The sequence below is a fragment of the Haliotis rufescens genome, unplaced genomic scaffold, assembly GCF_023055435.1.
Source record: "Haliotis rufescens isolate VD_foot unplaced genomic scaffold, xgHalRufe1.0.p SCAF_13, whole genome shotgun sequence".
NCBI classification, from domain to species: domain Eukaryota; kingdom Metazoa; phylum Mollusca; class Gastropoda; order Lepetellida; family Haliotidae; genus Haliotis; species Haliotis rufescens.
The window spans coordinates 12988952-13002744 of record NW_025963813.1 but is presented as its reverse complement, the minus strand read 5'-3'; the positions used below and the strand labels follow the sequence as shown (position 1 = coordinate 13002744).

At 41.0% G+C, this 13793-nt stretch overlaps 1 protein-coding gene across 3 annotated transcripts in view; it reads right to left on the bottom strand.

Annotated features, from left to right (window-relative positions):
* Positions 1-13793, bottom strand: part of LOC124124326 (protein kinase C iota type-like) — a 73898-nt gene that overhangs the window by 40661 nt on the left and 19444 nt on the right. For all 3 annotated transcript variants that reach the window (XM_046487460.2, XM_046487457.2, XM_046487458.2), the window contains exon 2: positions 6432-6506. In XM_046487460.2, coding sequence (XP_046343416.2) covers positions 6432-6490 — 59 coding nt within the window. In that variant the 5' untranslated portion in view covers positions 6491-6506. The remainder of the gene's footprint in view (positions 1-6431; positions 6507-13793) is intronic.

Below are 13793 nucleotides of genomic sequence, written 5' to 3'. Positions count from 1 at the left end.
AAATTCAAGGTCTTTTAAGGCATTTCAAGGCTTTTTGGCTGGGTAAAAAAAGCCTTAGTCTGTCAATATTTCTTTTTAACCAGCAAACTATATCTTAGTCATGAAACCTGAAAAATCAGTATGAACATCACAAATTCTCCAACAGTATTAATTTTCAAAACAAACAAAAAATATAAAAATTCTGTCAAGAGTTTTAATACTTTTTTACACAAATACAAGACTTTTCAAGCTATTTTGGTGATTTTCAAGACTTTTAAATATTGACACCAAAATTCAAAGCCTTTTGAAGCCTGTACAGACCTTGATGTGTGATTGAGTGATTGAGCAATCAATATATTTAGCTCTAAGCAATATTTTAATATCAATATAATGTCATTCCAAATCATATCCATATGGAGAATTGGACCCATAAATTTGTTGTTTGGCATATAGCTTCTACCACTAGGCTACCCCACCAGCTACTTTCTATTACTCATCAGAATCGTAGGTGTTGTATATGAATCACATTCTTGATAAATGTCATTTTCATAGCCACAGATTTAAAATATCTGGTATTTGACATGGGGACATGCACATCATATTCATTATATATTGAGTTTATAGATATTTGAATCCTCACTGAAACAAGGCCACAATCACCAGTGAAACATTGTTACTCAACAATCCCCAGTCAAAGCTGGGTGCCCAACAATCCTCAGTCAAAGCTGGGTACCCAACAATCCCCAGTCAAACACGGGTGCTCAACAATCCTCAGTCAAAGCTGGGTTCTCAATAATCCCCAGTCAAAAAAACCCAGTCAAACACGGGTGCCCAACAATCCTCAGTCAAAGCTGGGTGCCCAACAATCCTCAGTCAAAGCTGGGTACCCAACAATCCCCAGTCAAACACGGGTACCCAACAATCCCCAGTCAAAGCTGGGTACCCAACAATCCCCAGTCAAACACCGGTGCCCAACAATCCTCAGTCAAACATGGGTGCCCAACAATCCTCAGTCAAAGCTGGATACCAAACAATCCCCAGTCAAACACGGGTGCCCAACAATCCTCAGTCAAAGCTGGGTACCCAACATACCCAGTCAAACACCGGTGCCCAACAATCCCCAGTCAAACATGGGTGCCCAACAATCCTCAGTCAAAGCTGGGTACCCAACAATCCCCAGTCAAACACCGGTGCCCAACAATCCTCAGTCAAAGCTGGGTACCCAACAATCCCCAGTCAAACACGGGTGCTCAACTATCCTCAGTCAAAGCTGGGTTCTCAATAATCCCCAGTCAAAAACCCCAGTCAAACACGGGTGCCCAACAATCCTCAGTCAAAGCTGGGTGCCCAACAATCCCCAGTCAAAGCTGGGTACCAACAATCCTCAGTCAAACACCCCAGTCAAACACGGGTACCCAAACAATCCCCAGTCAAAGCTGGGTACCAACAATCCTCAGTCAAAAAACCCAGTCAAACACGGGTACCCAACAATCCCCAGTCAAAGCTGGGTACCAACAATCCTCAGTCAAAAACCCAAGTCAAACACGGGTACCCAACAATCCTCAGTCAAAGCTGGGTTCTCAACAATTCCCAGTCAAACACAGGTACCCAACAATCCCCAGTCAAACATGGGTGCCCAACAATCCCCAGTCAAAAACCCCAGTCAAACACAGGTACCAAACAATCCCCAGTCAAACATGGGTGCCCAACAATCCCCAGTCAAAAACCCCAGTCAAACACGGGTGCCCAACAATCCCTAGTCAAACATGGGTACCAAACAATCCCCTGTGAAAGAGGGGGGCACAAAAAACCCTTGTTAAAAGATTGGTTCCAAAGATTCCCTGTCAAACATGGGTACAAAAGACTCACAAAGATCAACTAAGGACTTAAAATCCACAGTTATTATTCATATCAGAAATCCTTTTGGACGTCTCACACACACAAGAATAAATGCAGAAAAAATATCTGTAACATTTTTATGAAGAGAAAATGAATAGTTCTGTTTGTATGTTGTTCTTGCAAAGCCATATGAACAGACCCTGTTTTGCTGAAAGGTCACATATCAGTGGAACACTTGTGGCAGATCTGTTCTTTGTCAGATTGAGAACCACAACGGACAGAAGGCAGGTAGGGTTTCATCCAAGACTAGATATTAATTATTTTACAGAAATGAGAGGCATTTGACATTTTCTTCCATCTGTAAAACTTAATTGTTTTTTATTGTTCAAAACACTGACATTGACAAATATATTTTATCTTTCATAAAGATTCATAATAACAAACAACCCCAGCCTCACAGGCTCTGTAGGTCACCTGAAGAGATATATACTGTATAGTGAGTGAGTGAGTGAGTGAGTGAGTGAGTGAGTGAGTGGGTGGGTGGGTCGTTGGGGGGGCAGGTGAGTGAGTGAGTGAGTGAGTGAGTGAGTGAGTGAGTGAGTGAGTGGGTGGGTGGGTGAGTGAGTGAGTGAGTGAGTGAGTGAGTGAGTGAGTGAGTGAGTGAGTGAGTGAGTGAGTGAGTGAGTGAGTGAGTGAGTGAGTGAGTGAGTGAGTGAGTGCGTGCTGCAGTTAGTAAGGGAATGTTGCTTGGGTTTTAGAAGAACTTGAGAATGAACTTGCAATAATTCAGAATTGACTTCAATATTTTTGGGAATTATTGAGGTATAAATGTCAAAGCCAGTGAGCACACAATGTAAATAGGTGTATATGTGTTGATAATAAGAAGTCTCGAAATTCATTAATCTACTGACACTACTGAAAACTGGAGCAATCAATGAATGTTAAACATGTCCTCTGACGCATCAGGGCCCACTTTCACATAGCGTTCTAGCGCTACGACTGTCGTAAGTCTATGTTAAAATATGGGAGTTACGATCATCTTAGCGCTAAGATAGCTTTGTGCAATTGGGTCAAGGTCGAAGATGAGGCAGATGGTGGAGCAGGAACATACCTTCCTGGTCCTTTTATTGTTTTGTTTTTTTGGGCCATTTTGGGGGGCATATCTACCAAGAAAATTCACAAAAACAAGAAAACTAAGCCCTGTCCAAAATGAAACATAACATGAACATCCCATACACTGAATTCAAAGCCTAATGGAAAAGTGCTTCCTTTCGGATGAATTTCCCTGACAACTAACTGTATTATCCATTACAAACACGTCTACAAGGAGTGTAAATGTGAAATCTATAACATGTGTTAAATAAACTGATTATACCCAGGAAATATGAATGCCATCTATCATGCATCAGCTCTGTCGATATCATAATGTCAAACTCCAAGGCTGGCAAATCTGGAATATTAGGCTACAAATATCAACAGCAGAGATTTACTTACGTCTTTTTATTTTCGAGTCTAGAGGAAAAACAGTTATAATTTTGGGAGGTCCAAAGCATGAACATGGGTGTCCGAGGCAAGCGACGTGTGGCACAATTCACTTGTTTGCCATATATGTTACTGATGCTTGTATAAAAGTGCAATAATGTTGAACTTGATGCTAAACCCCATATCACATCATCTCACAATACGCTAGTGCAGTCGTGATTCTGGGTCAGAATATGTAATAAGTAACAACCAACATGGGGATCGGGTAGTCTGGCACTGTGACTTGGATGATTGTATCATACTAGGTTTACGATGGCTCATGCTCTTGGTTTGCCTGCTCTAGGTTGACGATGGTCATGGCTCATGGTGTTGGTTTGCCTGCTCCAGATTCATTTTTTTCCAGGCTGCAGTGTTATAGTTGCATTCTTGCTGACTGTGGCATCAAACATTCACTCACTTATTCTGTTGTAGTTATTCATGAAAAAGGCTAGGAACTTGCAGTACAACAGACAAAGGGTGGATAGTCATGGCCTTTCTCTGCATTGATTTTAGGATAAAAATAATAATTTTTTAATTCTTGTTTCTCAGGCACAGCTCGCATCAACAAAAAGTCTGCTGGATGTTTCACTTTTATTTCCATATAAAAATAAAATAAAAATCCAAAAAATTAAAAACATTGCAATCCAATTTTGCATGCAGTTGCAGTAGAACACGGATATAACGAACTACGAGGGACCAGAGAAATCAGTTTGTTATATCCGTTGTTCGTTATACACATTTTCGCTCGGAAATGTCCGCCATCTTGGATAAGACAAAACACAATACACGTAATTGCAGTGTTACACGTGAAATCTTCATGGCCTAATTTCACTGCAAGTTCGTCAGCTTTGGTCTGCAGTAACAGACCACTTTTTTGCTTCTCACAGCTTGAAACCATTTGTAGAGGGCATCCTCTATGTCTTGGTGATTGGCAGCTCGTAACCTCTTCCGGGCGGGGCCAAAATCAGTCGAAGGATTCAAGAATGGATTCTCTCTTCTTCATAATGGTACTTTATGTTGATTTTGGAATGTCAAATTCCATTGCAATGTCTTTCTTGGTTTTTATGCCAGCATCAACAGCCTTAATAATTCTCAATTTCGTGTCTAAACTGATAGCTTTCCTTTTACTATTGCCCGCCATAGCATATTGAAGTGAACTAACACTTGGACACATTCTCGTAAAATTTATATGTTTAATGTTTGTTTTAGAGACAAGATTACATGTACAGGTAAGATTAACACAATGCAAATTTAACAAGGTTGATCCGTCACCGCTGATTGTATTGATTCGCCGCCATTGCGTTGATTGCGTACAGCCAATTGACAGTGACACTTGACACTGAGTGAGATTTCTATACACGACACTAATTAGAGGTAGATGGGTTTGTCGGTGATCAGATATCAGTTCGCTGTATCCGTTAGTCCGCTGTAGAGAGTTCGTTATATACGTAAATTTTATATGATATTATATAGGAGATAAATCAGGGATTTTTTAACAGTTTGTTGTGTCCGTTTGTTCGCCAGATCCGTGTTCTACTGTACTTCACTTTCAATGTGCAGTGCTTTATTGCACATCTTGTGTTATGGTCATGGCGGCAATAGGAGTCGGAATGCTTGTTGATGTAGGGAGGACATTTCCCAGGTTGGTGGTACGAAACATTTTTTGGTTACATACTAGTCTGAACAAGCAAAAAACAAAACAAACACTGCCTGCCCGCTCCATAATTTCAAAAGTCATTGCCTGAGAAACAATTCTTTTATTTTTTTAAGCCTCCACCAAACTCATTTATTCTCTGTTCCTATCAGGTCCCAGGAAGTTGCTATACCAATGCAGGAATTTTAATTTTACACTGAATTTACAGAAGCTTTAAAAAGTTTGTACCCATTTCACGGTTAGAGAATCAAATCCAGGGTTGGCTGCCATACTGACCCACTGAGTTAATAAGTATGCGACCTCTTTTCATTTTGAAATACAGGGCTGGAGAAATACAAAAGAAGGTCGCCCAAAATCATGAGTGAGTGAGTATGGTTTTACGCCGCTTTTAGCAATATTCCAGCAATATCATGGGGGGGGGAGACACCAGAAATGGGCTTCACACATTGTACCCATGTCAGGAATCGAACCCGGGTCTTCGGGATGACGAGCCAACGCCTTAACCATGTGGCTACCCGACCGCCACGCCCAAATCATGACCAACTTGGAGCGGGAGGATGCAGATGGTATGTATGTCAGAGTGTTTTCTGGCATAAATCAAACAATAGTTATCATTGTGTATGGTTCTAAGAACACAACCTCAGTTCATTAAAGCCAATATTCTTGAAACTTGGTTAATATCACACTCAATATTTTTTAAAGATTTTCAACAGACGTTCTGTTAACTGTCAACCATCCTTGTCAGTTGTTTGGAATACCTCATATCATGCCAAAGCCTCAGTGCATTCACAGAGCAGGAAACATGTCACTGGACAATACTGGATGCAAATATATTTGGGATGTTTGGAAAGAAGTAAGGATATCTCGCCTTTGCATGCAGAAGAGTTGTAAGCTGCGTCATACTATTACAGGTACAACTAATAATGTAAAATTGACAGTGAAGAGGACTGCTGTTGAAAATCTGAAGATTTAGTTATAATATGTTTACAGCCAAAATACAGGATTACGGCAATGATGTAATAATAGAGGTATGGTATTTGCAAGATTAATATACAAACAAATATTGTTTATTTCAGTTCTGCAAAAAATGTTTGGATCGATATAACTTCCACAGCACCGTATGCTCTGTGAGACACCACTGCTTGGATCATACAAGGAAAGACTAATCTTAATGCTTTATGTGCTTTCAGAGATGATGTTGAAACTTGGAACCTTAAAGATACACGACAACTGAACATAACCCAAACCTAAATATCAGGTGAGCTAACGAACTACCAACCTCAGATAACATGAAACAAAACATTTGCCCAGAAAAACATAACAGACACATTTTAAATATTTATAGATCTTAACCCCTTTGCTTCCCAAATGCTATTATAATGATACTCATACATGCAATATTTACCATATCAATCATGCAGATATCATAAATACTTACCCATTGTAGCCAACTTTTATCCTTATGGCATCAGCATCGGCCAGGTCTTGTGTTGGCATAGCGACTGCCTGGGACCTGATAGAAACAGAGAATAAATCAGTTTGGCTAAAATCAATAGCAGAGGAAAGGGCATGTCTGTACTACCCCTGGGACGTCTGTCGGACTGTATGTACATGGCCATTTTCATGAATAAATACAACAGAATAAACAACTCACAAAGCTCACTGCCTGTCTAATCATTGAGCAGGACTATTTTGGAACCTCTATTGATGATGTTACATAATGGCATAAATCGGATCTTTTCTGATGCCCGAGTGGTTAAAAGAGTCAAGATAAATGGCAATTTTGGCAGTTCTACAGCAATATTATGACTAGGGGATTCGAAGAATATACCCCCAAAATAGTATTTTGTGTACAATTTGGGACTCGAACTTGGTACTTAGTGTGATCGGTGACCACCTCAACCACTTGGCTACCCATTGTCCCTCAAAAGAAGTGACACATTCCAATGTTTTCTTTCACCCCCCTGTTACAAAGAGGGGGTGTTTGTTTGTTTGTTGTGTAATTCAGCAATAAACCAGCTATATGACAGCAGTCTGTTAATAATAGAATTTGAACTAGAAAATCCAGTGATTACAATTATGACAATCATGTGTTTCTGAAGACCAATTCTAACACTGATCTTCTTGGGTCACAATGAGGAAGTGAGTTGGACTACCACTTTGCATGGAATTTCAGTTATATCTTAGCAGTCAGGTGAATGTGTCAGGAAAGCTCTAAGTCATGAAGGCAATGACAGGCTGCTAAAGGGGCCGTCACACCATGACGTTGTGGTCAACGTTCTCTGAACATTTCAATAGTTCAATTTTTGAGCGTTCTAGAATGAGGATGACACATCTGGCGTTTGATTAACGTGTGCCTAACGCATGACTAGCGTGTGTCTAACGCACGAGAAGCGTGTAACAGCGACCAAGTAAGATACCCCTGAAAACCATTAACGTGTGCTAACGTGCCACTGGCGCGCGACGAATGATTTGTCAACGTTAGACGAGCGTGTTGAGCGTGTGACTAACGTGTGAATAACGACAGAATAGCGTCTGCGTGCGCTGCATGCGCTAGGGGACCGTTCAGCGGTCATTGACAGGTTGCCAGTGAGTCGTTCAATGCAAAGCAAAGGATTAGTAACAACCAAGTAACGCTAGAGTAACGACTGACTAACAGTAGCCGAACGCGTGCAACGCTCGGCGAACGTTAGTAAAACGTTCCACGAACGTTCTTAAACGTTCTTCAGCGTTTAAAATTAAACGTTGAAGAACGCTGGTCTCAGTGAGAACTTTTGTGCATGTTCAAAACTTTTTTTCCAGACCAGCGTACTCCGCCGATTCCTGGCGATCACCGACGTTCACTAGCGTTCACACAATGCTCTTCTGGCGCTATCCCAGCGACCATGGGCGACTACCAACGTTTCCTCAAACGTCATAGAACGCTGACCAGAACGTCATGGTGTGACGGCCCCATAACATTCAGGTGATCCAGTGAAGTTGCCAATGTCAGTCTTGCATGCACATGAAGTCTGTGACTGTTTATATATATTGATGCCTGTGTGCGTATGCCCCATGAAGGCTGTCACATACACTGTTTTTGGAGAGACTGTCGAGCAGTCTTTGCTTGTGTGTCAATAATGTGAAAAATATATTCTTTTGACTGTAGGACTGTTTATTTCTGCATAACATAAACTTATTGCACTCCATATTTTTTCACACTTGCGCTTCCTTATATTCCAGAGGTAGATTAGTGATGACGTAATTCACACAAAACACACAAGTTTTTCCCTGATCTATTATTGTCTAGTATGTCTCTTGCCTATTACCGTATTCGACGTAATAAGCAACCCGCTCTAATAAGCGCCCACGGCGATATTTGCTAATATTTTGGCTAGTGAACAAACACAATTAGCACCCCCTACCATTGATCAATGTACACAAGACTTATCTATTTGTGTATTATACGCACTTGTGTGTTATATGCACCCTTAATTATGAGCAATTAAATTCTGGAAAAATATATCTGTCGTGTATAATACACACAGTCTTTTCTTTTGCATCATTTCAGGCTGTCAGCATAAACCACGAAATTTACAATCTTTCAACTCTGTTATTTTTAACCAAAATTTATTATAATAACAGCCCCCTATATATAATTATAAGACCCGCTTTGTGCTTATTGCGTCAGATACGGTATGTATACCCTTTGACCACACTTCCTGAGTGACATGACAGGCAATTGAACTTAACACAAGTCTGAGGCGACTAAAATTCAGGAAGGTCTTGCATGTCTTGTGACATTTCCTTGTGGACTGCCACTTTTACCATTAGATAGATGGCAACTCTGTAGCAGGACAAGTGACATTTCCTTGTGGACTACCACCTTTACCATTAGATAGATGGCAACTCTGTAGCAGGACCAGTGACATTTCCTTGTGGACAACCACTTTTACCATCAGGTATATGGCAACTCTGTAGCAGGAACAGTGACATTTCCTTGTAGAATACCACTATTACCATTAGATAGATGGCAACTCTGTAGCAGGACCAGTGACATTTCCTTGTGGACTACCACCTTTACCATTAGATAGATGGCAACTCTGTAGCAGGACAAGTGACATTTCCTTGTGGACTGCCACCTTTACCATAAGAGAGATGGCAACTCTGTAGCAGGACCAGTGACATTTCCTTGTAGAATACCACTATTACCATTAGATAGATGGCAACTCTGTAGCAGGACCAGTGACTTTTCCTTGTGGACAACCACCTTTACCATTAGATAGATGGCAACTCTGTAGCAGGACAAGTGACATTTCCTTGTGGACTGCCACTTTTACCATAAGAGAGATGGCAACTCTGTAGCAGGACCAGTGACATTTCCTTGTGGACTGCCACCTTTACCATAAGAGAGATGGCAACTCTGTAGCAGGACCAGTGACATTTCCTTGTAGAATACCACTATTACCATTAGATAGATGGCAACTCTGTAGCAGGACCAGTGACATTTCCTTGTGGACTACCACCTTTACCATTAGATAGATGGCAACTCTGTAGCAGGACAAGTGACATTTCCTTGTGGACTGCCACCTTTACCATAAGAGAGATGGCAACTCTGTAGCAGGACCAGTGACATTTCCTTGTAGAATACCACTATTACCATTAGATAGATGGCAACTCTGTAGCAGGACCAGTGACATTTCCTTGTGGACTACCACCTTTACCATTAGATAGATGGCAACTCTGTAGCAGGACAAGTGACATTTCCTTGTGGACTGCCACCTTTACCATTAGATAGATGGCAACTCTGTAGCAGGACAAGTGACATTTCCTTGTGGACTACCACTTTACCATTAGATAGATGGCAACTCTGTAGCAGGACCAGTGACATTTCCTTGTGGACTGCCACCTTTACCATTAGATAGATGGCAACTCTGTAGCAGGACAAGTGACATTTCCTTGTGGACTGCCACCTTTACCATAAGAGAGATGGCAACTCTGTAGCAGGACAAGTGACATTTCCTTGTGGACTACCACCTTTACCATTAGATAGATGGCAACTCTGTAGCAGGACCAGTGACATTTCCTTGTGGACAGACACTTTTACCATTAGATAGATGGCAACTCTGTAGCAGGACCAGTGACATTTCCTTGTGGAATACCACCTTTACCATTAGATAGATGGCAACTCTGTAGCAGGACAAGTGACATTTCCTTGTGGACTACCACCTTTACCATTAGATAGATGGCAACTCTGTAGCAGGACAAGTGACATTTCCTTGTGGACTACCACCTTTACCATTAGATAGATGGCAACTCTGTAGCAGGACAAGTGACATTTCCTTGTGGACTACCACCTTTACCATTAGATAGATGGCAACTCTGTAGCAGGACAAGTGACATTTCCTTGTGGACTACCACCTTTACCATTAGATAGATGGCAACTCTGTAGCAGGACAAGTGACATTTCCTTGTGGACTGCCACCTTTACCATAAGAGAGATGGCAACTCTGTAGCAGGACAAGTGACATTTCCTTGTGGACTTACACCTTTACCATTAGATAGATGGCAACTCTGTAGCAGGACCAGTGACATTTCCTTGTAGAATACCACTATTACCATTAGATAGATGGCAACTCTGTAGCAGGACAAGTGACATTTCCTTGTGGACTACCACCTTTACCATTAGATAGATGGCAACTCTGTAGCAGGACAAGTGACATTTCCTTGTGGACAGACACCTTTACCATTAGATAGATGGCAACTCTGTAGCAGGACAAGTGACATTTCCTTGTGGACAGACACCTTTACCATAAGAGAGATGGCAACTCTGTAGCAGGACAATCAACATTTCCTTGTGGACTACCACCTTTACCATTAGATAGATGGCAACTCTGTAGCAGGACCAGTGACATTTCCTTGTGGACTGCCATCTTTACCATTAAATGGATGGCAACTCTGTAGCACGACCAGTGACATTTCCTTGTGGATCGCACTTTCCCCATTAGATAGATGGCAACTCTGTAGCAGGAACAGTGACATTTCCTTGTGGACTGCCACATTTACCATTAAATGGATGTCAACTCTGTAGCAGGACTAGTGACATTTCCTTGTGGAGTACCATGTTTACCATTAGATAGATGGCAACTCTGTAGCAAGACCAGTGACATTTCCTTGTGGACTGCCACATTTACCATTAAATGGATGTCAACTCTGTAGCAGTACCAGTGACATTTCCTTGTGGACTACCACTTTTACCATCAGGTAGATGGCAACTCTGTAGCAGGACCAGTGACATTTCCTTGTAGAATACCACTTTTACCATTAGATAGATGGCAACTCTGTAGCGGATTTAGTGACAATTCCTTGTGGACTACCACTTTTAGCATTAGATAGATGGCAACTCTGTAGCAGATCATTTACGCGGACATAATCAATTTCTATCCATGTATGAAAAGTACATTCAATTTATTATTATTTACCAGTCTGCTCTATTTACTGATGTGACAGAAGACAAAAACATGAAATAAAACCTCAACATACAACTGTCAGTTCTTCATATTTCCTGATCAAAAGCATAGTCTGGTCTCTAACCACGCCAACTAACACTTCAAAAGGGTACTCTGAACGTATCTAAGCCAATCTGTCAACAATAAGGTGAGAGCCATTGTAACACACCATGTCATACTATCACCTTGCCCGGAAAGCCTGAATGACTACTGCTTGTTTTTTGGTTGTTGTTTGCTCTGTACTCACAATGGTTTCAGTCCTACTAAGGAAAATGATTTGCACTCATTTCTCCTTGTCATGGTCTCTATTTCATGTATTTCTTCCAAAGAAAATATGACACATTCTGTTGTAATTCCTGTGTAACAAGTCTTATTACATGGGTGAGGTGAGGTGAAATTGGGTTTAACGTCGCGTCCAAGATTATTGCACTTATATAGCGACGTGCATGCACGTGTATGTGTGTGTGTGGCTGCTTGTACTAGTCCGGACTGATGCCGATTTATAGTGCTAGCTCACTGAGATACCATGCCGCAGTTTAACATGAATACCCCACTCAGACACAGTATACTGACTCCGAGCCGACCAGTCCTTGTTTTAGCCCCTTAATGCCGAGCGCCAGACAGGGTTACAACAAGTACAATCTTTTAACGTCTTTTTGTATGACGCGGCCCGGGATCGAACCCTGGACCTTCCGCTCTCCGGGCGGATGCTCTACCACAAGACCACGGAGGCGGTGAGAGCCATTGTAACACACCATGTCATACTTTCACCTTGCCCGGAAAGCCTGAATGACTACTGCTTGTTTTTGGGTTGTTGTTTGCTCTGTATTCACAATGGTTTCAGTCCTACTAAGGAAAATGATTTGCACTCATTTCTCCTTGTCATGGTCTCTATTTCATGTATTTCTACCAAAGAAAATATGACACATTCTGTTGTAATTCCTGTGTAACAAGTCTTATAGCTAAAATGGATAGAATTATCATTAAACCGCCCGCACGTTATCAGAAATGAGCGGGCCACTGTAACTTGATAATGCCCTCATATTGCTTGACGACTGGCCATTATCAAGCCCGTTGTGAGGTGACGTCATAAGGTAGAGAAAGTGACGTCACGTATAATAGTGACGTCATCTGGTTTGTTCTATGACGTTTCCATGTTTGTAAAATGGGGTCAGTGACATTCGTGTTGATTGCAAAATTTTTAAAAACCGATGTTGTTGTTTCTTTTTATTTGATAACAAATTCCATCCATTTTAGCTATAATAACGATAACGCTATTTTTCAGGGCATTATCATATGCAGAAGCCCTCGGTCTTTTCAACTGCCCTCCTTCGTCGGGCAGTTAATGGAAAACCTCGGGCTTCTGCAAATGATAATGCCCTGCAAAATAGCGTTATCCTTATATGAGCGGACCACTGTAACTTGATAATGCCCTGCAAAATAGCGTTATCCTTACATGAGCGGACCACTGTAACTTGATAATGCCCTGCAAAACAGCGTTATCCTTATATGAGCGGACCACTGTAACTTGATAATGCCCTGCAAAATAGCGTTATCCTTATATGAGTGGACCACTGTAACTTGATAATGCCCTGCAAAATAGCGTTATCCTTATATGAGCGGACCACTGTAACTTGATAATGCCCTGCAAAATAGCGTTATCCTTATATGAGCGGACCACTGTAACTTGATAATGCCCTGCAAAATAGCGTTATCCTTATATTATTACATGGGTGAGTGAGAAACTATTGGTCTGGAAATCACTGTTGCGATAACTACGGATATTGAAAGAAACTATTGCGATAACTATTGAAATTGCAAGCAACTATTGAGATAAATATCGATAGTTTTCAGTGTATCATTTTAGATGGATTTTAGAGTTGAATTAAACCTTGGAACTGAAGTTTCCTTTGAATGTGATAACCATAACAACAAATATAAAGTAAAGTTTGAGATATGACTGATTTGTTTTTTTGTTACCCAAATAATTTAAGAAAAACAAACTTCCACATTACTTTTGTTACTGCAGGCAAGTTTCGGTGACTCAATCGCATGACATGGTAAATATAATTGAAACTATCGATATTCCTAACTGAAATCGATACTATTGATCGGAAACTGTTTAAACAATCAATTTATTGACTTTAAGTGCTAACCAATAGCAGTATATTGATATTTCGATTTATCGTAACACCCCTACTACATGTACCATATACTGTCAATTCAGCATCTCTCCAAATGGAAGTACAGGATACAGGCTAAAGGTCATCCCGCCAGGCCCAGTAATTAAGTTAGTAATTAATTAGCTGCTG